This window comes from Trichoplusia ni, chromosome 9, assembly GCF_003590095.1.
Source record: "Trichoplusia ni isolate ovarian cell line Hi5 chromosome 9, tn1, whole genome shotgun sequence".
Lineage (NCBI taxonomy): Eukaryota > Metazoa > Arthropoda > Insecta > Lepidoptera > Noctuidae > Trichoplusia > Trichoplusia ni.
In genome coordinates this window covers 13,457,712-13,485,058 of record NC_039486.1, presented here as the reverse complement: position 1 = coordinate 13,485,058, position 27,347 = coordinate 13,457,712, and the positions used below count along the sequence as shown (strand labels likewise).

At 35.8% G+C, this 27,347-nt stretch overlaps 2 protein-coding genes across 2 annotated transcripts in view; both read right to left on the bottom strand.

Moving 5' to 3' along the window:
* Positions 1–27,347, bottom strand: part of LOC113497287 (kinesin-like protein CG14535) — a 564,341-nt gene that overhangs the window by 287,784 nt on the left and 249,210 nt on the right. The window lies entirely within an intron of this gene.
* LOC113497296 (tetraspanin-2A-like) lies at positions 177–2,461 on the bottom strand. The gene has a single exon (XM_026876792.1). The coding sequence runs from the start codon at positions 2,316–2,318 to the stop codon at positions 1,533–1,535; it is 786 nt and encodes a 261-aa protein (XP_026732593.1). The 5' UTR covers positions 2,319–2,461; the 3' UTR covers positions 177–1,532.

The following is a 27,347-nucleotide window of genomic DNA, read 5'->3' as shown; positions in this document are numbered from 1 at the left end:
TTGTGCTTCAACTGTCGTGGATATAGGTGTGTATGAATAGAAACAGAAAGTTCTCTATTTTCATATTAAAAAGTTTTAATCTAATTCAAAAAAATAGGTCACTCTCTTCCAAATGTTTTAAAAACAACCATTTAATGTTATAATTTTATTTTATTTTCTCATTTTTTATTTTAGGGTTCTATCTAGGGTTAATAAGCTTAAATAATGGTAATAAAAACAATGATTTTCAAAAACATCCAGTCTATTTTATGAAATGCGAATACACAAAGCAACTTAAAACTAAAATTAAACAGTCATTCATAACTTATCATAAGGACTGATCAAACCGTTTGATCGTGTGTGGCCGGCCTAATACTCGGACCTCAAGCTCACAGGTACGTAGTCGACACACTTTACAAAGTTTCTATAATTCACGATGATGCTATAACTACACATAAAATAAATATTACGTAAGCTGATTATGCAGACGAATTCAGTCCTTATACCTACGATTTAAGGTTTCAAATAGCTTGGGATGAATGTTGTTATTGTCATTTTTGTTACTATAACGCAACTGTGGGTTCCGAACAATCAGTAACATCATTCAAAAGCTTGGTATTCGCCTATTTACAGGAATGTACGAGAGTCAAGTATAAATGGAAATCTAAGATCATTCTTAGACACCTATATACTTAGATATACAAAAATGTCATGATATATGTTAGAAAAATAATTCTTTACATAATTATTTCAATTCTATGACGCGTTACAAGGTTATATCTCGTGCTATTGTTTCAAATACTTCAACAAATCCGTTTGAGGAAGAACTTGATAAATACAAACGGGTTATACCTATACAATCCACTCACAATGGCTTCTAATGACACAACAAGTTATCTGTAACTACATACAATTATTTCTGTATTATATAAATCTGTTAAAAATACAATTTCTATTCACATTTTACATCTGGTAACAGGTGCCTTCACCTCAAATTAACACCTAAAAATCCTAAATTATTATTCACTCTTGTAACATTTATATTTTTGGTAAATATCGCAGGTACGTTCATATTGCGAATAAACGAAAAAAATAACCTTTAAGCTTCATTACTTTAGCAGGTTATACCGACAAGGGTCAGTCACATGAAGTTCATTCAAAGAGTACTATTATCAAATGAGAGTCAATTCAATTATCTCGCTTAAGTCTTGACTCATCCCATCCTTTGTCTCGTCCTGCACATGGTCCATCTCAATATTAAGTGCATTAAATGCTCTTAATAGCCTTTAAGACTAGAAGCTACAAGCTTGAGCGATTACGGTGGATAAATTAAAGCTACAAATCGCTCACGTGCAGTTAACCTACTTAAAACTAACATAAATACTAAGAAATACTGTCGCAGCCAACATTGCGTAAATGTTTAGCAAGTTTCTTCACACCGACATATGTTACTTAACGTTGATCGCTCTCTTCGACAAGAAAGGAAAAACTTGTTAAGTGAACCGGTCCCAAGTGGGACCCTTGAGGTACACACAAACTAACTATTGCCTAATCTACAACAGAACCTTTTTGCTCTCATACTCCTGTGGGGGCATTCTCGGCTTCTTGCTCACGCTTTTCGATAAGGTCACAGCTACAATTACGTTCATTAATCCAATGAAGGCGGTGAACACGGACGCGGCGGACAGGACCCTGATCACTATTCTCGTGTAATTGGTCGCGACCTCCGCGCAGCCGTGCCTCTCATTGGCCAGTTTGTTCGTGAAGTCGCAGTCGATGCTGTACGAGCCGAGGAAGCCGTGGTAGTTGGTGTCGCAGCAAGAGATGGGGAACTCGCGGCGCCAGCTGATGTAGTCCCTCGGGGTGGACGCGCCGCAGCACTGTAAACGCTTCTCCATCGTGCCAAACGGAGTTTCAATAGTCGGGTCGCTCTTCATGGTCCCGTACACATCCCAGATAGTATCTTTAATGAACTTGTCAGTGGATGAGGAGTCGGCGAGCGCTAGCGCGACAACAACAGCGGCTATTAAGGCGACGATCGTTGTAACTTGGAACACTGTGTACATCACTACTAGACCGTTGCTCTTCTTCTTGGCACCGACGAAACCACAGCACGAGACACACAGCACTAGCACTCCGACGAGGATGAACACCCAGGGGATGGCCTGGGGCCAGTACACGTTGTAGTCCAGGAGGTAATGGTTGGCGTTCCTCAGGCTGGTGATGTTGTGGACTTCTACGAAGAACCATATTGCTGTGCAGGTGATGGCGAGCCCGAAGACAACGTGGATAATGTTCAGGATGAACAGGAGCATGGACGAGGCGCTCGAGGTACTCATGTTGCACAGTTTCACGTTATTTGAATATTGTGTAATTGCGTACGGCGTGGTACGTGTGGTGAGGTCGAACGTTCACAATTGAATGGCGGGGCCTCGGCGCGGTTGGTTTTATAAGGTGGCTAGAGACCGCGGCTTCCTATAAACTCGATGATTCACGTATCATGGTTTATTGGTGACGTTATTCCTAAGATTTGATGCGGTTTATTGACGTTATGTTATGAAAAACAACTTTTCGGTACGTCATATAAGTAATAGTAATATAACATACGAATAATATTATATTACAGCATTAAACTTCCTAAAATCTCTTTAGTTTACAATTTCTCTAATTACATATTATTAAATAATTGATTTAGTTACCTAATGAATATTTACCTAATAGTTACTTTAAACTGCAATAATTATAATTAAAGTTAGAGTATTTAATTAATGTAAATATGAATTTCCTAGTACTGACAGGTGCAGTTATTTTCCCACGTTCGATTCACCTTATAGGGAAAATAAAAGGAAGTTAATCAGGTATTTTCTGAATTAATAAAGATATATGAGTCGAAGGAAATTTCTACTAATAACTACAGTCAAAGATCTTCAGTAACTTAAACGAAAACTTTTAAGGACATGTTAATATCTAAGCTGACTGCATGGATCTAATAGACGAGTGTTTAATATGTTGCGGGTTCGATCCCCGCGTATGATGAGCATTTGTGTGATCGACGAATGCTTGTCTTGAGTCTGAATATCTTTGTGCTTGTGTCTTGAATATTTGTGACAACTCTTGCGGCACAAGAAGATAAATTCTTTAAAGCGGGAGTCGTTTTTTGGGGAATAACTGCTAATAAATCGAGTCTGGATATTACTACATGAGTGTATATTTAACAAGTATGATGTAGTTCAGATTGGCTATTAATGTGTAGTACGGTGTGGCCAAGGCTAGCCATTATCTGACTAGAGTACTACCAGTGAAACATGTTTATACTCTAGTCGCTGTATACTGTAGATATGGTACGACTAGACGTTATCTATTATAGCTGTAAAAACATGACCCTTCTTTAATGCAGTCAGATAATGTAGATGTGACTAAGATTGCACAAATGTCATTGAATTTGGTTGAGGCTTTGAGCGAGAAGTTACAAACATACAAACACCGTTGTATACATATTTATATTTATACCATTACTACGACAGTAAAATTTAAATAAAAATAAATTAGAATACCATTTTCAGTGAAATCTAGAATAAGACTGGACCGAAATGGCAATCGGGAACAGGTTGAGTAGATTAGATGTTTCGCGAAGGTTCTAAAGAATTCGTCTATGTATTTATCCACGGTCTCGGCCACCTCTAAAGTAAAATCTATTCAAATTGGTCCAAGTATTTGCGCCTGAAGGAAAGACAAACATACACACACTTTCGCCGTTTCAGAGAAGCATGATATTCAAACCACTTTAAAAATATGCTTCACTTTTCACAGAATTAGATTATTTTCAAAACCATAACGGAACTGATATAATAAAAAAATAAAAGACGCGATATTTTTATTAATTTACGATCACTACAAATCAATGAAACTTAGTCACTAAATTCGTATCAGTTAAACATTCTACTTTTATACAAAACTAGACTGATTTAATACGATATTCCATTAAAATACACTTGAAAACAGATTAACACAAAACTCAATGATAAAGATTTAACTATTAATTTTAACTTTTTGACTCATTCGTGTTATTCATACTAACATCATCATGATACATGGTAAAATTAAACAATGGGTTATCATTTTTTATTAAAACCATTGTAATTTCTTGAGAATACTTCAAATCTTTGATGTGGTTATTTACAGATACATACGCAGGCCTCTGGTCTCAAATTAGTTATTGTATTCGTTTTCCAAAAATATCACAACTTCTGTATTTTGGAGGAAGTGTGAAAGAGTGTGTCTAACTTGATGTTAGATTACCCTCCTATGGGGCCATGAGAGTGCATCTGTTTTTTTGGCAATCGATTGTGCACTGCGCAGTTGACTGGTGTGGTACAACTCTAGCCGACTTACCGAAATCGGACAGAAAACACTTACACATGTTTTACCCATATATAAAATAGACAAACAACACTTAAACATAGAAAAAACACCTTAAATCATCACAAAAGTGTTGATCTTGGTTGAGGATAGAACCAACAATCTCCAGTTAATAAGTCAGGGTCACAAACCGCTACGCAGGGCAGGCAACTTTGATAACAATCTTAAGAAGATTCCTTAGTACAACAAGATCATTCATAAAATGTAGGTAATGTCCAATACTTATAATTCCGATCAGGTCAAAGGTTGTTGAGGTCACTCGGGTTAATGTGATTTAAAAGATATCACTATTAAAAGAACTGACTGTTTTCTTCAATTTTATTATTAAAACTTGCATTCATTTTCCACGGTTTGGCCAATTTCAGTATGGATACAATGTGTTTTAAGAAACCCAATTATCTTGAAAATGCCGCATGGAATTTAACAAAGTTGTTATTATTAGAAACAAAGTTGAAGCTGATAAGACTGAAAACAGACTTATAAGTGCCAGAAAAGTAAAATGTTTTGTACATTCTTTTTTGAGCAGATTTTAGTGACTGGTATTCACGTTTTCTCTATTGTAAGGCACCACTGGCGAACGGTAAAGGAAAACATCATGAGTCAACCTGGAATCCAAATTTTGAGCCAGATGAGTGATAGTCCCAAACCATCTGTATATAGAAAGAGGCCTGTGCCAAGCATTAGGACTTATAAACGTTGAGGTCTAAGAGCTCGTTTATCTGCTAGAGCCACCATGACCCAAACTCCACAATCGACCTTTGTTCTTACCTATGTTGGGAGCATCTGCTGACACAGTTTCAGCTTTTATAAAATAACGTAGTTCTGGGGTCCACGGGCTCTTACTCTACTGGTAGTCTTATTTATTTTTTATTATTAAGACGTGATGGTAAAACCTTTTTCGGTTAGGAAATCATCAAACGACCCCTTTGGTTGAGCGAAAGAGTATCATAGTTCTCTGACTAAACTCTACCCTAGTTCCTTGTTTGCTTTTCGTGTACATGGGCCACGGTTACCCTTTCTTGCAATTCCGCTGCCCCGGCAGTCATGGTAAAACCTAAGGTCACCCACACCCACACCACGTATTTTCGAATTCCTTACGAATCCCAACTTTGCCGTTTATGCACCGCTACGTCTAGTGTCCAACACCAAGAACCCGTAGTACACCAACCGTCTTCAGTCTTCCAGATGCGCTTTAGTTTATCCACGACACCGCACCGCAAAATAGATACCTTATACTCGTAAATAACAATAGGATATGTCATTCCGTACCTCGAATACAATTATTTACGCCGATCACATACTGATTCCAGGTTTGGGAGGGACCCCTTTAGGTATAAGTACTTAATAATACAACCTATTGTTTCAGAACTGCATGGTTTATTTGCTCTGTAGTGTTATTTAACAAGACGTTTTTGCGATGTTGGAATTTAAACTAGTAGATTTTTTTCTGAATGTTTGTGGTACTTGTGGTAAACAAGATAGTTAAGTATTATAATTTAACTCGAAATTGCGATTTTAAGGGCAGTTTTTTTGTTGTACAACTATTGTATTTTGCATATACTCAATTATTTTAGCTGAATGTTCTGTACCAAATAGGTAAAAAAGGCTCCGCTATCTTTCCTCCTATCACCAGGCTGTATCTCATGAATCGTGATATCCATAAATATAGTTTCTTTTTGTGGATAATGTAATAAATAATAAGAGAAAGAAAATCGAGATTAAAGGTTAGGTTTCAGTTTCTTTTAAGTCTCAAACATTTCTGTGGTTATACTGGTTATCCAACCCGCAACCACCAGACCAACAACAGGCCAATCGATGTTAATGTAAAATGCAACTGAAATCATCCTTCAAGGTCGTCCCCTCGTGTATACTAGAGTACATTAAGTTAAATAATAACACATTACCGCCACGAGGCATCAGATTGCATCATTACCCTTTGTGCTGTCGGTTAATTGTCCTCCAAGCCATAATTACCGCACAATCATATTTTATTTCCTAGAAATTGTTAGAATACAGTAAAATCCGTGGATTTGTGGACAATTAAAAATGAGGAAGTTACTTCCTGCGGTGAGGAGTCAGATTTATTGGGACTTTCCTCGAATTCATTTATTTAATTATTGTTGAAAGATAATACTAGTACTAGCTAAAACGGCAAACGTTATCTATACTTCTATCTATACTAATATATAAAGCTGAAGAGTTTGTTTGTTTGAACGCGCTAATCTCAGAAACTACTGGTCCAAATTAAAAAAAATATTTTTGTGTTGAATAGACCATTCATCGAGAAAGGCTTTAGGCTATAAACCATACAATGGAAAATGTGAAAAAAACAGGGCAGGTATAAATCATAACTTATATTTTCTACCCACGGGGACGAAGTCGCGGGCAGCAGCTAGTTTTACCATAGCAATGTTTGTTACTCTTTCACTGAAAAACCACTGGAGGGATTTGGATTAAATTTGCTACACCGATAGATTATAAACGTGGTATATAGCGTAAATGTTCTCTATGGGATAGCATTCAATTTGTAGCTGGGAACAAGTATTCAACAAATGAAAGATTTACTGTCTGACTGTTAGATGTAAAAATATCTGTATTTGGAGTGAAGAGTGGAGTGAGAATAGAGCTTCTTGCCCGTTCTTCTCCATAACAGTGACACTTTGGAACCGCGCAACTAGAGCCATCACCTTAACGTTTTGAAAGTGCCTGGAAAACGGCCTACTTGAAATAAAAACTTTTTGATTTTGATTTTGAATTTACAGCCTATTAGATATGTCTCTTAAGTCCTTATATGTCTTTTACCTTATTTCCTACCGCCATCATGGACATCAAAATAACCCTATACTCGTTCCTTGTCCATCTAGGACCAACACAAACACACATACTTTCTTATTGAATATAGCTATATATACAAATAAATTTAATAGAAGGTTAAATTTGCCAAAATGTAATTCTGGGAAAGTCATTATAATTATTGGCTAAATTTGATACATTATATTAGTTAATATTAATACAAAAGGAATTAGTAATCGCGTTCATTGCATATTAATTTAATAATTGACTATAATAATTATAATATAGGTAATTAACTAATACTAATGAAATGTATTTAGGTTATTCAATGCATAATTGTACAAATTAGATGAATTTAATTAGTAATTATTAGATAATATGAGTAAATGTTGAAGTATTTATATTTGCAATGTAAATCTGTGTGTTTCCACTTTTTCATTTTTTTGATAAACTTAATATTAATAATATTATTCGTTTTGGAACTTCTTTAAATATTCCTGAACTTTTGTTTTTAGGATATGTTTGGGTCATAGTTTTAAAAACAGGGCATTTTATAAACGGTTACTTATACGGTTATAAAGGTATTTATACAAACAAGATATTATACATCGCAAAGTAAATATTTTTTTTGCAAAATCGGGGCGAATTCTTAGTTTAAGTGTTTGTCTGTTCAAATCAAATTATTCGTGAATGAATACCAAGCGTAAATAATGTAAATATGTAACATTTAACCGCGATTACCCAAACGAAGAGAAAACCACAAAAAACAACAAAACTACAAACCACTAAAATTCCATTTAACAATTATTTTTGTCCAAAACCATTATTCTATTACCTTCCTACTTACCTACCACGTTTTAAGTTCAATAATATTAAGCAATTGTGTGAGGGAGACAGCGCATTACACGGCGTAGAGTGGCATCTCTTTTTGACACCTACGACGATATAACTTTGAAAGGTGGTGGTTTTTCGACCGCCCCGAGTAAAACCCCGTTGTACCTACTTGCTTGTTATGAATGAACTAACACTCATTGTTTACTACGGCTTACTATACCGCCTCTGGTTTTCCACTGAATCATAATCATGTGTTAAATTAACGTGACTTTTGTCTTGTTTCATTCATGGTGTCAGTTGCATAATTGGATTTAATATTTATGTTAATGCATTGATATATTGTTTGTAAATAGTATTATTTTGACAAATATTGAAATTCTGTTATGATTTTGTATGTTATATGGTTGTGACTGTTTTTAAAGAGTCTAGCTGGCTACACATCGCTCGTCATGATAATTCCTGCAATGCGAGATCTACAGTGTTATAAGAAAATACCTTTAAGGCAGTAAAACTTGGATGGAATCCGCAACAAAAGCAGTTTTAGTACAAATCAGAAGTTAAAAAGAGGATTTAACACACTATTTTAATTTAATTATTTATTTCATTTGTAATTTCTTAAACTGCAGTAGGTAGACAGTAGCAGAGTGGTTAAGGTCACAAAAACCAATTGAACGAGTTCGATCCCCACATTTGTGTGACCCATGGATGTATGTTTGTCTGTAGTCTGGGTATCTTTGCGCATGTGGGTTGAATATTTGTGAAACCCCCGCGGCACAAGAAACTCATAAAACACATTTTCAAGGCAACTCTGTGTCAAAAGGAATCCTCAAAAAAAGTTGTTTACAGCCATATCAAAAATGTAGTTTTAAAACATAGTCGACAAGAAAAGTATGAATGACTCAAAATAAAACACACAACGTAAAATAAGATAAAGTCCATTGAACCTACTACAGAATCCGGTCCACCGTATACGGTAACACATCTCACTTTGCCAAGAACCAAACCGGCGACCTTGACAATGATCGTATGACTCACTGCGCCCATGTCACTTCCTACCGAGTATAGTGCAAACAAGATGAATCTTAGTCATAATAATTTGATATTTTTTATATCTAAGTTTTATTAGCGGAAGGAAACTGAGTCATGTATCTTGTGGTCAAAATTAATATTCATTTAAGGCTTGTTATTTCTTAGAAGAATTTGTTTTTATTATTACAATATTACGATACCATTCATTCATAAGTTCTGAGACGGTTTGGTAACCGGAATAATAGGGAAATGTTTTTGTGCTAACATTTTTTAGAGTGAACTGATTTTAACGGTATTTTGCTTAGCTAATAGCTCTGCTTCGTAGTTCTGTGCCGTTTGATTCGGTTCCACGAGATGTATTACTATTACAATGTGTTTTGTTTCTAAAGTAATTAATTGTTTTTGTAGTTGGTATTATCATATATTATGTAGAATAAGTTATTCGCACACATTTACAGGATACAAACAAAGTTATATACACGTACTGTATATTGTTCACATACAAACAATATATTCGGCTCGGTAATAAACGCTAGTTGTCAAAATCTTATCAAAATCGGTTTAACCCGTACGGATATTATCTGGTTGAGTAAATAGACCAATATAATTTATTTTCTATTAATTTAATAAATAATGGATTAAAAACTTCTAAAACCACGTTTTGAAACGTCACACCCATTGATATATTAAAGGTTTTTTAATATATCAGTTCAAAATTATAGCATATCATAATCGGTCCAACCGTTTATAGTTGTAAATTGCTCATGGGGTTTGCTAGCTTATCGGTAAGTGCCTCAAAGTTGAGTTGCAAACCAACCGGAACGACGAACAAACATACAAGAAAGTGAGTGTATAAAAAAACCTTGGAAAAAGGTTGTCAATTCGACCTGTTTTATTGCAAGTCAACCCTATACCTACTAGAGACTACAAATCCAAGTACTACCTCCTACCTACTCCCTTACGCATCACACATGCGTACATACCTGCTATCAGTCAGAGAGGCCATGTTTACATGCGTACGCGCACGATGACTCACTGTACTAGGAACCGGCGTACGAGTCGCTAGAACTGTGCTAATTAATACTCTGCTCACTATGACGCATCAAACATACAAGTATTATGAGATACTTATACCATGCTTATAGTGTTTGGCTTTATTAGGTTTTCGTATCTAAAAGGTCAAAAACGAAGTTTCATTACGTTGGCTCTGGTTACCGTCCGTTTGTCTGTCTGTCCGTCCGTCTATCACCGCTGCACCAGGCTGTATCTCATTTACCGTGATAGCTATACTAAAAATAAAGATCAAGGTTAAGCAACATTTCTTAAGGTGATTTAATTGTTGGTAGGTAGTCACCCAACCGATTTTGTCGCGAGACTACTTGTATAAGGCAGTTTCAAGATGATGTAACCTACGGCCATCGTAAGGTCAAGCCCGCGTGTGGTAGGGAGGGCACCCTGTCACTCGATCAGCTAACAGGCTAAGAAGAAGACGAGCGTGTCGTTCTGCGCATTGATAAGGAGAACCGGTAGAAAAGACTAGGGCCTTCCAGAATCACATAACATGCACGAGCGATGCTGTGTTTGACTGGCCCGAGGTATTTTGAATCGATTGGAAGTCCTACATATTTCCACACCGTGCCCTCGACATGGGTTGAAGTCATTAGCGTTTTATACCGGATAAAAGGAGTTTCAAGATGTTGGATTCATTTTAAAAGGCAATTTTGAGACATGTTCGTCTTCGGTTTGTAGAAGCTTGACAAAATCCTCTAACCTCAACATACCAAGTTACTGTGATATCAATGCGGTTGTTTTAGGTCACAGTTTCGGTAATTACTGCGTATTAGTATACATAATTAATAATTTGCCTGTAATCCTAATTTCGTTACTAATGGTTGAGTCATGAGTTAAATAATTTAATTTGTATTTGGATTATTCAATCGGTTTGGTGGTTTAGCTAATGTCTTGGAATAATCCAGGTTTGCGTAATATTTTCTAGGTAGTTTATATTTTAACAACTCCTTGGCAGTTTACGTACAAGTCACTCCAAGTATAGAGTCATACAAATATTGATCAGCTGATGTCAATTGTGTATAGAAGCCCCAGATCTTTTTGCCGGAAAGTATTCCTACAATCAGAGACTACAATAGTATACTGGCTACCTACAATCATTAAAGTTAACGAAAAACTTGAAGGGATGGAGATTATCGAAACCAAATGTAATTTCTATACATTTGACCGATATACATGATACTAACGACAATTATTTTTTACGAAAAACACAAACGATTGTTGAAATAGCGCTGCGGCTATAGTGGATGGTTTTTGCTTCGAACACTGATTTCTTTAAGAAAGTTGTTTCGGTCTATACTGTCAGAGATAGTTATGAAACGTTGCACTGTTCTACGACATTATCTATAACTAGATAAAATGACCTTGACTTTGATAACAGCTAGCAGATAAGAGAGGTTAATGACATAGAACACTTCAATTATTGACTACATTTGTTCGGGTTTAAAAGTTAACTACCAACAAAAAAACAGTTAACTCATTTATTCAAAATTATTTTGTTAAGTACTTGGCACTTTTTCTGTCTCTTTTCATTTTTCCTAGTGCTTTTGCTGCGAGAAGAGAAAGACCGCAACAAAGCTCTCTTTTCATCACTACTTCCCTACTAATTTATAAATGCGAAAGTAACTCTGTCTGTCTGTTACGCTTTCACGACTAAACTGATTTAAATGAAATTTGGTACAGAGATAGAGTTGACCTTGAGAAAGAACATAGGATAGTTTTTATCCCGGATTTTTGAAGAGTTCTCTTGGAAACGCTATATAACCTACTTCGACGCGGGCGAAGCCGCGGGCGAAAAGCTAGTTTACAATATACATAGTAGAATACAATAACAACTGTAGTAAAGGTCTGTAGGATTTACATTTGCGGTTTTCTTAACAATGTTTTCCTTTCAATTGTTATATTACAAGTGCTCATGTACCAAAGCCAATGATTTAGCTGTTATCACAGTGATTCATTTGCTACATTAATTAGTACCGGTGGAATATTTCAAAGCCAATCGTTTGCTTATTCGAGTATTTCAAAACTTCGCAGTATGTAGTTATAAAGTCATGTTATTAAGCTACTTGGCAGTTACAATGTTTCAGGAAGTTTGATAATTATTTAATTGGTGTTTTAGTATAATAATTTTGTTGTTATTATTATTGTTTCTTGATACATTACTATATGGACAAGTCAACATGACAATTATAATATGATGCTCGTATTTCTACGATTTTCCATGACAAAACATATTATAGCGCTTTGAAGATTTACGTATAAATCATTTATACATAGTAAGCTACTAAGTATTGAATATCAAAATACAATGTTTAGCACCGATATTCGTCCACCCTTCTCTCTTGCTGCGGGAAAATAAATGAGGCAAAAAACTCCAAAACACCACGCTTTCTTTTTGTATTTTCTGGTTACCTGTTTCTTCAAAACGATGATGATGATGGTAATGATTAAAAATATCCAATAGACCTTATCTTTCTTCTATTTTATCAGCAAGCTCTGTGAATCCCATTTTCGCAGATGCCGGATGCCGGAGCAGAGGGATTGTCCGAAAGGAATACCGCGGCCCTGGTACACAAAGAATCAAGAAAGGAATATGGGTGGGTTTTAGCCAGTAATAATCTAACACTCCCTTTTACCCAAAGCGGGACAAATCATTTGATGATTTTCCCAACCAAAAAAAACGTAAACAAGCTGACCAAAACATCAATTAAACGCACCAATAAAAAAAACAGAGCGATTTGATTCTGTTCCGTCCGTCCATCGCTTTCAATAAACCCGTCCAATTTCAACAGAAACGCTCGCCAGTTAACAATTAACCGTTAATGTGTAACTGTAATTGTGGGCAGTTAGCAACATCAATATGACCTTGGGATCTCTTCCTGAATGACACCGATACTGTAATCATTAGAACTGTTGGTTGAGAGTTACGAAGCGTGGATGTGTTTTTTTTTTTGTTTGTGTTATTTTAACTTTGGTTCATATTTTTGATGTTGTATCGGCCATAAATAAAAATAGGAATAGAAGAGGTGCAGTTTATGGTATATTATATTGCAATTGTTAGAATCCATTATATATTTTATTTGTTAGGAGCGAGCTTCTGAAATACATAATATATTCTTTACTTGTAGACGTAGAAAATGCATTGATTTTGCAATCGATCTTTAATCCATTTTGGTACATGTATTATATATCTTTGTCATCTATCCTGTACTTATGTGGTGGCCTTGCGGTACACGGATTGGGGTGACGGAGGTGCAGCTTCAATCCCAACGCAGGCAAAGTACGAATGTGACTTTATCAAAATCTTATGTTATTTCGTAATTATTCTACTGCCTTGATTAATCGTAATCTGGTTTTAAAATATTGGAATCTGAAATCGCCAAAGTGCAGTGAGCTAGCGGGGTGATCAACGATCAAACCTTTCCTATGCGGAAAGAAGTATGTACCGAACAGTGGGACGTATATGAGATGCTATTATATTGTTATTATTATGCTTAATATCTTTTTACTCTTCATTTCTAATTCTATTGTCTCCATAGCAATATCTTATAAGACCTTTAATTCTTCTTACAGTGGGAGGATGCAACAATAAAGCCGTCAATTTATCTTATTCCGCGGGTCACAGGCCAACACGGCGCTTCCGACATTACTATAAAAATAAATGATAACTGGAACAACTCTATTTTTATATCTGACTAGGTTTAGCACGCGGTTTCACTTGCCGATAAGAATTGAGTGTTAAAGTGTTTATGTTTCCACATTAAAATATTTAGGTAGTTCAATTAGACATAGTTTACACATAATTGGTTTTTTAAGTAGTGTCATGTGACTTTTTTATCAAAGAGTATTTGTATGGTCGCTAAGTAAAATAACATTTTGTTGCTTAGTGTTCCTAAAAAATAGGAAATCATCAAAAATGAAATGAGTGCTTGTATTCAAGAACATTTCGTCTTTTGTTCGAGACTTGGAACAAGCGTGGATCACACTAACACTTATTCTGCGCGAGGATTGAACCCGTTACATGATTAATTTTAAGTTAAAATGAGTTTATTTGGCAAAGTGTAACTACTAACACATAATAAATTTGCTTAATGATTGTTTAACAATAAACACAAATTACTAAACACATTAAATAGGCCAAATCACATTTATATCGACTTAAACCACAAAAGTCCCTTTAACGTTACCTTAACACCTTCATAGCAAAACCAACCATTTCCCCGTAGACATAAAATCCAAATTTAAATGCAAAACAAGATTTTAGAACCATAAATTACCAAACAAATTCAACGCAATTCCAATCTTATACACTTTAGCATAAGTTTCAAATTAAATTGCAAAACAAAAGACTACGACTCACGCCCAAATATTTCGATGCAAAAGCAAACTTAACGTAACAGCCATAAGGTTCAAATTCAAGTGTTATCAAATTGCTTGAACAATTTTCATTGTTTCTGGGCTCATGAGTAATTTATTTAATGAGAACGAGAATCTATATTTTAGTAGCAGCATTGCCTTTTTCGTACGATTTCGTGTAACTCTATAATAAATAACTTTAAGGCGTTTTGTATGACTCAAGATTTGTCGGTAAAAGTTGCGTAAGACCGACTTCGGAAAAGGAGGTTGTTCTATAACTGTCTTAGAGGTATTTCTGAATAGGTAAAACAAAATTTTTGTGTCCGTTTGTATGTACCAAATCTCAAAATGACAAATCAATACGAAACATTTTGATTAAGCTCATATTATTCAAAAACCTGTTTCTAGCTACTTGTTTTTTTGCCTAATCTTTGAAACTGCTTGACCGATTTTCGTAAGATTTACCTGGCCACTGTTTTTAAAGAGATTGGACTGACAACTTGCTTTCCATTAGATAATACTTCTTTTGTACCTGTTATGTAGGTTTTTTTAATGTTCAAATATAATGTGGCATAATATACAAGTGAATCGTATCGTAAAGTATTGTATCCGCGCCGTAAACAAACCGCAGCCGTGCCGCAGCCGGACAGAGCCGTGTTGTTAATGAGGCAAAGCCGACACACCCGCCGTCCAGTGCGTATGCGGTTTTTGATTGCGATAATGTATTTATTAAAATAAATAATATTACTGGTCCCGCATTAGGGAATTTAATCCTTGCGTCGCGGGGGGTTTTCACAAACTTTCAAGTCACAAAGACACCTAGACTCAGGACAAGCTATCGTGGACCACACAACTGCTTGCCCTATGCTAGGATCCAACCCGCGACACGTCGCGCTCGGTGGGCTTTTATGCACAGGTTGCAGGTTTGAACCAAATGGAGGCAAATGTGACATTCATCGGTGACAAATAAAACAATCATAAGCAACTCGGCTAAACTGTAACTGTACAGGTTGATCGATCACACGTTAACCTACACCGAATACGGTCGATTCGAGGGTGGGTGACCATCTTTGTCATAACAAGTTTCTCTGCGTTTCGTTGTGGGTCCAGGTCGTAGAAAGTCGGACAACCAGGTTAACCAAGGGGTATCGTATCGCCCAGGAAACTGGGTTTCAAGGAAGTCAGATAGGCACTCGCTCCTTGTAAAACACTGGTACTTAGCTGCAATTGGATCTGCAATAACCCGCAGTGAGCTAGTATGTGCCATCACATTTACAGTCTGTTATGATTTCTGAATATATAGGTAAGTGTAAAATTTTTATTATATAAAATCAATCGTTATTTCAATCGGTTCAGGTCAGTTTCGTATTGCATGTTGTTTGCGTATTTCATTTCCGATAAAATTCTACGAATAGGTGAAATTGTTGGTATCAATGTTATTTGGGTACGTTTGTAAATTATGTAGTTATTTTCTAGTTACTATTATATTATTTTATTGAGGCAATCGTGGTTGTAAATAAAAAACACATATGTATTCAATTAATTAATCGAAGTATCAATTATTCACATCACTAGTAATGCTTACACAAAGTCACAACCCAAATCCAAAGCGAAAACAACTCTTCCTTCTTAAAAAAAAGTCGTATTCTTTATTTAAAATCACAAATAAACTTTTTTCTTGAGTCAGTGTTACCCTAACAAAAATATTTGAACAATTCTTTCATCCCTTAAGGAGTTTATTAAAGCTGGCTCAATTAACTCGTGGACGGCTTACTCGTAAGCTAGAGCCTAGTGTTGTCAGATACCGGGATTATAGCGGGACTCTTTATAATTCCGGTATAATTAAGTTTAATTTAAAAGGTTTTTTTTTTCGTGAGAAGTTGAGTTTCAGATGATTTATCACAATTAATCTTTTTACTTTTATATTTATGGCAGCTTAAGCGAATTTTCTTATATGGATTTTTTCTAAATTTAAACTGATTTCAAGTAAAAATTTTAAATTTGTTCGTGAGGCAATGCATTGACATGTTAATCGTGTTTGTAATAGGGTGAATTTCAACAGGTCCAAAAAAATCTTCATTTCCGTGGATTTTTTATTCTTCAACTTTAGAACAATAAAAAATAGTGTTTTCTCAAGTTTTCGATCAGATATGCAGTTTTGCTTAATATCTAGCAGATAGCTTAAAAAACTAACGAGATATACAAGATTGAAAATTCCGTGCCACGGCGATGAAACATGCATGCACGGCAATGAAACAGGCGTCCATGGCAATGAAATGTTATTATAGTGTACAAGAATATTTAAATGATAAAGTTAATCATTGAAACAAAAATAAATACTATTAATTTATACGCAATAATAATAGAATATAATGTGTAAAAATCCAGTCACACATGATATTATTTTTATAATATAACTATAAATAGATACATTCCTGTCTAGTGGCGAAACAAACATAAGTCACGGAAATGAAACACGTGGCCACGGCAATGAAAGGAAACTGTTTTACAAGGCACGGCGATGATATTTTTTTCATTCCCGTGTATTTTTTTTCATTGCCATAGCAAATTTTGTCCACGGAAACCACGGAAATGAGAGCACGGCGATGAAAATCAAGGGGTATAATTCAATTTACTAAAAAACTGGTAATAATTCACAGTAATGAACACTTTACAAATAAGCTAAATATAAATGGCATTGTATTGAATGCTCAATCGAGATTAAAAACTTATTGAAATAGAAGTTAGACCTATCCACGGCGATGAAAGAAAAAATGTCCAGTACCAAAAAAATTGAATACTTTTAATTATAGCTCGAAAACGCAGGCACGTACACACGTCGTTCCTTGTCTAGCCTTTCGACGTTACTTATATGCAACGTTTAACGCAAAACGGGAGCGACGCAAAACGTTAGAATATGCAATATTCTCAAATATGTTTAGGACATGGCGATGAAAGGTAGTTCTGGGACAAATGGTTTTTTATTAACCATACGTTGTATTGTGTAAATATTTGAATAAATGTATTCCGAGTCAATACTCTAACTATTCACGAACCAAATGAAACTAAGTTTTAATATAAATAACGATACATTTTTGATCAATGATGACTTTAATACATCAAGGTGAGTCGTGGACAAACACGGCGATGAAAGATTATGTGGTTTAACTTTTTTTTTTGGAAAACCTATTAATTATATTAATAAAATATTTAGTGCTACAGATAGATTTTTATGTCATCTACCTAAAAAAAAATGTTAGAACATTATAACAATGCTTTTTAGTACCGATTTCATCGATGCCACGCAATTTTTGGGTCCGGGAAATTCACCCAATACATGCACTGAATTACACAAAAGTGTTTCTAAAAAATACCTTTTTCACTTGATTACGTAAAAAAGACCCCTACACAATTACATACATAAAACATTTCCCCTTTGAAACAAAACAAAAACTAAACATATTTCAAATTGAAACGGACTTTAATACTTTAGTCCCCAAAATTAACACGATACCCCATAAAGGGGTAACAGAGAATAGCGGGGGTAAGAGGAGAGAGGGGTATGTGCGGGGTACGGGGGTCAGTGCGCTGTATCCACCCTTTAATCGCGGGATTTACGATGATTTGTGTCCTAGTGATGGGACACGCATTTTGGGAAAGCGTGAATGAATAATAACTGGATTGATCCAGTTAGATCCGGAGCTTTAAAATGAAAATAGTTCAGCGTATTTAGTTTAAATTGGAGAGCGATTTTCGAGGCTTTTTTGTCGGAACATAGTGATCCGATATCCGAATACAAAACTGTATTATTTAATATACAAGGTCGTTTGTATGTTTTTACCATTACTACTTTTACAACTTTAACAGCACTAGTAGTAACGTGATTAAAAAGCTTAACGAGTCGGATCAAGATGCGAAAATTTTAAGCACCTGTGGAAGGTCATGTCACCCGTCAAAACTGATTATAATATGTTAGTACTAGCTGTTGAAATCGGCTCCGCTTGCTTCAATTTTAAAAGAAACCCACTAGAACAATGACACGTTTTAATAAAGGTGTGTGTGTTCGAACTGTGTACCAAATTTTGTCAAAATCCGTTCAGTGGTTTTGCGTGAAAGAGCCACAAAGATCCATTCCATACTCACAAACTTTCGCGTTTATAATATTAGTAGAATTTTGAACTTTAAAGAACAGGTCCAGTGGTATATTTCGACAAACCAATATTAAAGTCCAAAACCATTAACATTTTTGCTATAATATTTAAACACTTTCCAATACAGTATTTCTATATATCTCGTTGCACACTCCGTCACTAGGGGTCGCGGCTCCAATTAACCATAATTAAGTAAACATTATGCGGCGACAATCAGACCGCGCCATGATCTATGGTGGGCAGTAATCTGTGTGTTGTGACCTTCCTATGGAAGCCATGGTGATTGTGTGGACTTTGTTTTGTGTTGGAGATCGTGGATTTTGAGGTAAAATGTATTTTTGACAAAAACGTCTGGGTTTGCAAACTAAATATTAAAATTTTGGATAGACGATAACGATCTAATTTTTATAAACTACAGTGCTGGTGACTCCAGTATTAAGTTACGTTTGATTATGCGTTTCACTGCAAAAAAGGCTACTTTACTTATTACAGAAGCCTTTTCCCTGTCCTTCCTCATCCTTTACCCAAGATAGTGAGGTTTGAATACCACTCCTTCTGAATTTATCACCAGCCAGCAAGTACTAAATACAGAGCAAAATGCCAACAAACAAGTCGACATTCATTCATACATTTTCCTTTGTCCCTGTATACTAACATAGTAATCCCGCAAGTACTACATCTTACTCACTGCGCCGGCGCACCGCTAATGGTTTTCCTGGTTGACTCATGCTGTGACATTTAATGTATCGAGGATTCTTCCTCGTTCATTCATAAAGACCACGCCTTCATCGTGCCATTGGGCGCCATCTTTGTTATAAAAATAAGGTAAATAACACGATATGACTTGGTCTTGCTGTATGTGTATGGATTTGTACCAATCTCTGCTTTAAAAGAGTAATTTATGGAGTTCCTTGCCGGTTCTTCTCCATAAGACACTTTGGAACTGTGCAACTAGAGTCAGTACAGTAACGTTTACAAGTGCCTAAAAAACGGCCTAGTGGAACTAAAAACTTTTCATTTTGTGAAGACAAGGCTGATGCCTGTCGGGGCAGTGGGATTGTCCGAAAGGAATACCGTGGCCCCGCTACACGAAGGGCATAGGAAGGAACATGGGAGGGTTATAGTCCCGCTCAAACCAAAGTGGAAGGAGGAGATTGCAAATATTGAAATCTGAAATAACTGACCCGTAGTTTGATAACAATGAAACAAATGATGCAAAAAAATGCCCTGTAAAGGAAGTATTGTCATGTCCAAAAAAAGTACTCGACGTTATAAACAAACAACAAATACAAATAAAAATAAAACTTCAACGTCACATGAAAATTATACTATATTGTAAACAAAACCCGCCATATCATAAAATACAATTGTTTTAACAACAATAGTTTTAAAACAATTATAACGGGAGCAGACTCATTTTGTCAACCTAATAGGAAAATACATGTTTATAGGGAAAATATTTTTTTACCCCAATGGTCGTCATGCCAATTAACCGTTACTGAGCGATCATTAGCGGGTTTGATCCACTGGCGACAAATATTCTTATAAGGCTTAAAATCCACACTAATATTATAACTTCGAAAGTATCTCTATCTGTCTATCACGCCAAAAGTACTGAACCGTTTGAAATGAAATCAGCTACACATATAGTCGAGAGCCTGAAAATGGATATTGGCTACTTTTTAACTGGAAAAAGGGACGTAAGGGGGATAATGTGGGTTAAAGCTTATGTGACACCTCTTTTTAGGAATGGACTGACGGTATTGTTTTTTTTTTAATAACAATACATTTGCATCTTTTTTTTTATATTTTGATGTCGCGCCCTGTAAACTGAAATCCACGAGGACAGAGCCGCAGGCAACAGCTAGTGGACAAATATATTTGAATTTTTATAGTGGTTTCTTAGGTTTACGCGAATGTTAGATATTGAAGTCAAAACGAACGCCATCTCAGTCTGCCTGTGACCATGATACCTGCAAAGGTTTCGAAACGTCGGGTTTCTAAAATCTAAAATTTATTTTTTATGTTATTTGAATGTTTATGAAACCCTCAAAACGATTTTCCAAGAAAAAACACATGTTTTCTTGCAGGGTGTCAGTTACGTGTTTTCTGTCCAATTCTATTTTTACCATACGTAATATTAAGGAAGTCGTGGCCGCTATTAAATTTGACAAAGAAATACACACCTGCTAAATCCGACACTGCTTACGCTTTGTTGTAATAAGCAGTAAACGGAAAATTCAATATTAATCAAGTATAGGAAATGTAAATTAACTTCCTCTTTACTATCGCGAATATTTGCAGCTTGTAATGTAGTCGTAATTGCAATCGCCTTACTAATTTTAAAGTATTTTTGAGAATTTAAAATAATAGTTTGAAATAATCAAAATACCCACGTTTTTAGACGCTCCATTGATTTTTTGTCAAAATCGGTCCAGCCATTTTTGTAGTTGTAAATGCATTTTTATCGGGTTTGAAGCTATCCTGAAAATTGCAGCGTGCTAGCTAGGGAAGTGCCTCAAAATTTAACTAAACCGGAACGACAAAAAACAAACAAGAAAGTGAGTGTATATAAACATGGAAAATGTCCATTTTAAGCAACGCGTATTTCTACAGATTAGTTTAATTAATAATTATAATTTACTCCAACATACCTTTGTTATAGACCTGGCGCTTGACACCTGACATCTTATGATTCACTGCTAACTCAAGTCAATTCCTGTGTGAAACTATCTCAATTATTACCATGAGTAACGGAGGTGTGACGTAACGTTTCCGTGTTAGTACAATAATTAAAGACTTCTACATTCTCTACTTGTATGCTATAGTTATGATTAAAACACATGATACTTTAACCTTACTTCCAATTAGATGAAATGGGAAACCTAAATCTATACTAATATATAAAGCTGAAGAGTTTGTTTGAACTACTGGTTCAAATTGAAATCTTTTTGTGTTGAATAGACCATTCATCGAAGAAGGTTTTAGGCTATATACCATCACCCTGCGACAAATAAGAGCGAAGATACAATGGAAAATGTGGAAGAAACAGGGAAAATTACTCCTCTTCGGGGGCTTCCCTCCATAAATTCCTAACTTATATCTTCTAACCACGCGGACGAAGTCGCGGGCAACAGCTAGTCATTGATATTTCTTTTCGACGTGTCAGATTTGGGTGATTCGTCAGTGTTGGCGCTTGGATGAATGTGACTTTTTACAAGACCAGGGGTACCGTCACGTTGTGAAGTAATATTATTGCACGTGTTGAGGAGAGATGACACTATCTGTCGCTTCATCATCATCAGGCCATATTCGTCCACTGCTGGACATAGGTCTCCCCAATTACACGCCATCGAGTCATCGAGATATCATTTGACGACCTTCGTGGTCGAGTGGCGTACTCACCGGTTTCAAGGTGTCCCTAGCTCTGAGGTCCCGGGTTCGATCCCCGATCGTTTCAGTGTAAAAATTCACATTTCTACAGTGTCTCGGGTTGGGTGTTTATGGTGCCTTCGTTGTATCTGAATTCCATAACACAAATGCTTTAGCAACTTACTTGAAGAATTTATGTGATGTTGTCCGCATTTATTATTATTTATTTATCTGCTCGCATCCAGCTCCTGCCAGCCATATTATTATCCATAAAGAACAAACTATTTTTTCATCGGTCTGTTATTTTTAGTTACAATTCTAACAAAACTCATTGTATATGAATAGGACCAGTTAATACATAATCGCTATTTACAATTCGATATACTGACACAAAGGTTATTGTGATTCAACCTTTACCTTGCTCAAATTCAATGGCATGAATGGTCTACTCGAATAGCGCATAAAGCGAGGGAATATTCCGAATACTTTAAAAGATTTGCAGAATATTCATGTTGTTGTTTAGACAGTCTTAAGGTTTAGTCTTATAACTGACTACTGCAGATTGCAGATTGGTACGGCACGCTTACTTCCAAAAGTGTTTGTTTTTTATTTTGATTGGCTAAGCTATAACCGCATAAGTTAATCGATCACAGGTTAAGCTATGCTTGACGCGGTTGGTCCGTAGATGGATGACCATCTTTGTCATAACGAGTCCTCCGTTTGGGAAGGCACGTTAAATTGTGGGTCCCGGCTGTTGTTCCTACATCTTTGACAGGCGTTACACGGTAGTCAGAAGCTTGAAAAGTCTAACAACCAGTCTAACCAAGGAGTATCGTGTTTCCCAGGTAACTGGGTTGAGGAGGTCAGATAGGCAGTCGCTCCTTGTAAAACACTGGTACTTAACTGGAACCGGTTAGACTGGTAGCCGACCCCATCATAGTTGGGAAAAGGCTAAGCCGATGATGAAGGGTTTGCCTATCTTTTTTGTCGCTCTCAAGGCTTTGGGGTGTTTGATCGTGAGGTATCCTCAAAAATAGTTTAGATTCATGAGCTCATCGATGCACATAAGCCTAACTTGCTGGCATAAGCTTGCTTAGAAATTCGATTCTGTCGGAGGTAAAATTATAGGCTACCACACCAAATGAAAGCTACGCGGCTGCGGGTTCAATGCCCGCATAGAATAAACATTTAGTTAAACTACACACAATTATTTATTTGAAGGGAAAAATATTTACTATCCAAAAAAACGAGGATAAAACGTAAAAATACATCAAACTATTTCAAATGACGCAAACTTAATTTTCCTTCTGTAAATATTCAATTTGGAATTTCTCGCCCTTATGAAACATTTTATGAATTACCTCTTCAATCTTTTAATGTTACAACTAAGAGTCGCGGTTGTCAAACGTGATAAGCGCCATGTTGTGACGTCACTGAAGACCTTGCGCACGCGCAACACGCGACTGTTATTATTTAGAAAAACATTATTATTATTGTTGTTATTTTCTGTTTCATAAACATTTTCTGCTGTATGAAACGTATTTTTGCAAAACTTCGTTTTATACGACAACTTGGTAATAAAAAAATGATCTAGGAAAGCAATATAGTAAACTGAAAAATGCAGGTCCTCTCTGAATTTGTGAAAAAAAAACTTTGGTCACCCATCAAATTTAAGACCAGATTAAACGTTGCTTAAACTTGACGCTATCACAAAAACATCGAAGTGAAAATAAAAATAAATACGAATTGTTAATATCGGACAGGTCTTTCTGTAGAAATATCATTAAAAGTGCACGTTGTAAATACTTTTAATTGACTGTTAAAATTTCTCCTGCCATGGAACCTGCCTATTATTGAAGAATGATCATGCAAATGTTTGGAATATTACTGTTCTTTATAATAGTCTATATTATTGTGGCTTTTTTCTGCTGTCCAAGCCACAGCCACAACAAGAACAAAAGGGGAAAATAATAAGGTTATGGTTTTCCAATTCTAATTACATAGGTAGGCTTTTAAGGAAACTTATACTTTAGGGTTTACCTGTTTTCCTATTTATATAACCATTTGTAAACAGTTTCAAAATTACAATAAGAAAAAAAACGACTCTCGCTTAAAGAAATTTCACAAAAATTCAAGGCACACGCACAAAGTCACCCAGACTTAAGACAGGCCTTCATGGATCAAACAAATGTTTATCCTCGGAGATCGAACCCACTACATGTCGCGCTCAGTAGTAACCTCAACCACTCGGGTACTAGGCAGAAAAAACTTTTAAGCGATTCCTCAGCGTTATCATTTGGGTATATTTTTATGAAGTTATCTTAATTGTGTAACGAATGAAACATTCCAATTTTATCGATATGGAAATTAACGAGCTCTTTTTAATGAATGAATGATTTGTGAATGAAATCGTTTCGTAGTGAATAGCCTTGTTATTCGCTTAACTTTTTCTTTTTGAAACTGTTACTATGTCGCTGTGTTTATTTACAGAGGCTTTTTTAAGTATACTTATATAAAAACGCTCTTTAAAAAACGATCAACCACCAAACGAATCAACAATCCGTACAAATAAGCCAGAAAAAGCAAAAAAGCATTTTTTTCTAAAGCATAGAGGTACAAGTACTGACTTCAATTACAAATTACTATCAATTTATAAGACGTCATATGTAGTACCTACACACTGCAATACGTCATGTTCCCATACGTTTAAAGCCCCATAGTGACGCAAAATATTAATTTTCCTTGTTTTATCAAACAGCACCTAATATAGACGACAACATGTCCTTCATTGTAAGCAAACCGTTTTTGTTCAAACATTTTTTTTATTTTACTAATCTCACATACTTCACCATATCAAGAAAACCCTGTCGATAAATGAAGACTTTTTCTAAACCGTGCATGAAGAATTATTTAAGTTTAAAAGTTTCGTTTTTATAACGATCATTATCATACGGTTTTAGATTTAAGCGTCTGATTGTCCTACAGACTTAATTTACTTAAGAAGATACGAAACATCCAGAGACATCTTTTCAATACTGTGCCAGTCACATTAGACGTGACAGTGTCAGTCCATTTGCCATCGCCGGTTAAACTGACAGTACCATTTTGACGGGATTTTTCAAATAATCAACCCTATTCTGCACATACATCATCGGCCTAGCCTTTTCCCAACTATGTTGAGGTCGGCTACCAGTCCAACCAGTTTCAGCTGAGTACCAGTGTTACAAGGAGCGACTGCCTATCTGTCCTCCTCAACCCAGTTACCTGGGCAACACGACACCCCTTGGTTAGACTGGCTGTCAGACTTTTCAAGCTTCTGACTACCTGTAACGACTGTCAAAGATGTAGGAATAACAGCCGGGACCCACAATTTAACGTGCCTTCCGAAACACGGAGAAACTCGTTATGACAAAGATGGTCACCCATCTACGGACCAACCGCGTCAAGCGTAGCTTAACCTGTGATCGTTTCACTTATGCGGTTATAGCTTAGCCACGAGCTGCACATACAGTGGAACGTAAAACCTACTTTTGTTTAGATTTGCACAGACCACGAGCAAACCTTTCAGAGCTCCAGCGAACGCATAACCAGGTTTTTTTGTCTATAATAGTCCCGCAATATCTTATACGTTGATTAGAAGTCATAAACTTGTTAACCCCATCAGAAAAAGAGAATACTTTAACTTCCATCATATGTTACTAGTTTTAGAAAGTATTTTTATAAATAATTTCTCTTGCACGCTGACCACTTAGGTTCTAGTACACATGTCAATGTTGTATTTTGTCATACAGTGGCACCTGTTGTTATTGGCGAGGTGCGCAAGCGCAGGTCACGTGCGAAGGCGGCGCGCGGTGCGCTGCGCGTGAGTCAGGCGGCAAGCGTGCTGGACAAGGATGGGTGGCGGTCTAGAAGTGGTTTCGAGCGTAGTTGTGTTTAGTGAATTTTGTCTTACGAAGTTATTACGCAATTGAGGCAATTCTTGCTTCTTAAATCAAATTTATTATGGTAATAATGCGTTCGAAAGTTTTTATTTGTTAAGAAAATAATAGACTCTTTAACTTGGACAATAATTTAATCCTGTTATTGCAATGGTTTCAGATTTCCAGTAAATTTCGGTTTATTTAGTTAAGTAAGTTTAGTTTTTTTTTTAATTTTCGTGAACTCCCTTGATTTATATTTATCTATCAGGTCCTAGTCACTTCGATTCCTAATCGGTATTTTGTCGCTAACTTTTCTCCGTTTACCAAGTTGTCAAGTGATAACGAGTTATCCTTTCCAGCAATTCTTTAGATCCATGTAATAACGCTCTTTATGCAAAACACTGCGCTACCGAGCGTCGCGTGGCGCTCGTAATATTCGTTGAATCACGCGCATGACTCACGCAGTTATAGGGGATAAGCAGAGGTCGTATACAAGTAAACTTAATTATTGTGTCACGTTGGATTTGAGTATTGCAATTTTAAATCATTTTAAAATGTCTAAAAAGATGTGACAACAAAGAAAATATAGTAACATGTTTAAAGTATTGGTACTCGTTAAAATAATTTTGTCTGTTATCGCTTTTTCTGTTTTGATAGGTAAGTTTAAAAGTAAAGGTAAAATAATTTTTCAGGGTTCAGAACAAAAGGTTAGAAAGTGGATGAAAATATAGAAATTAAAAGGTAGGGAGTTAAAAGGAGTGAGAATAGGAAAAATGGTAAAACGGAGAAGGTAGAAATCGGTGGTGGTGAATGGTGATGATGGTAAATGGGACTATTGGTACAGGGGGGATAAGAATAAGTTGTTGATGGTATATGTGGGAGGTGGTTAATGGAGATCGGTTATAAATGGTGGGCGATGAAAATACGAAACAGAAACTATGTCATGAAGAAAGTAAAAAATCCATACAAGAACAGATTGCAAATGGACTCTTTCTTTTAAACGTCGTTAAAATGGTTTTATGTCACTTGTAGAAGTACTTGAAGCAGTACTAAATACATATTTACGCATCAGTAAGTGGTAAATGATGTCCACCGTATACTGTGAGTCAGAATATGAATCATGGTGACATTACCATGGATGTCTCGTGTCTGATGCGATGACACAGATTATCTGTACTTATTTATAGTTTAGAGTTTTCCCTTTAGGTATATACAGAGGTGATTGTTAGCGTTTGCAATAAAGTTATGTACTTCTGTAAATATTTTGTTAGGATTTGGTTGGACCGACTGATTAGGTACTAACATCGATTTTTTATCTTTTTTTTAGTGAGACTGAGGGCAAAATACAACATAGTTAAGGCTTTACAAAACTATACAGATGAATAAATGAAGATAAAGCTTGGTAGAAGAGAAAATAGCCTTATAG

Coding starts and splice junctions, on each gene's coding strand:
- LOC113497296 (XM_026876792.1), bottom strand. CDS start 2,318: ATGAGTACCTCGAGCGCCTCGTCCATGCTCCTGTTCATCCTGAACATT.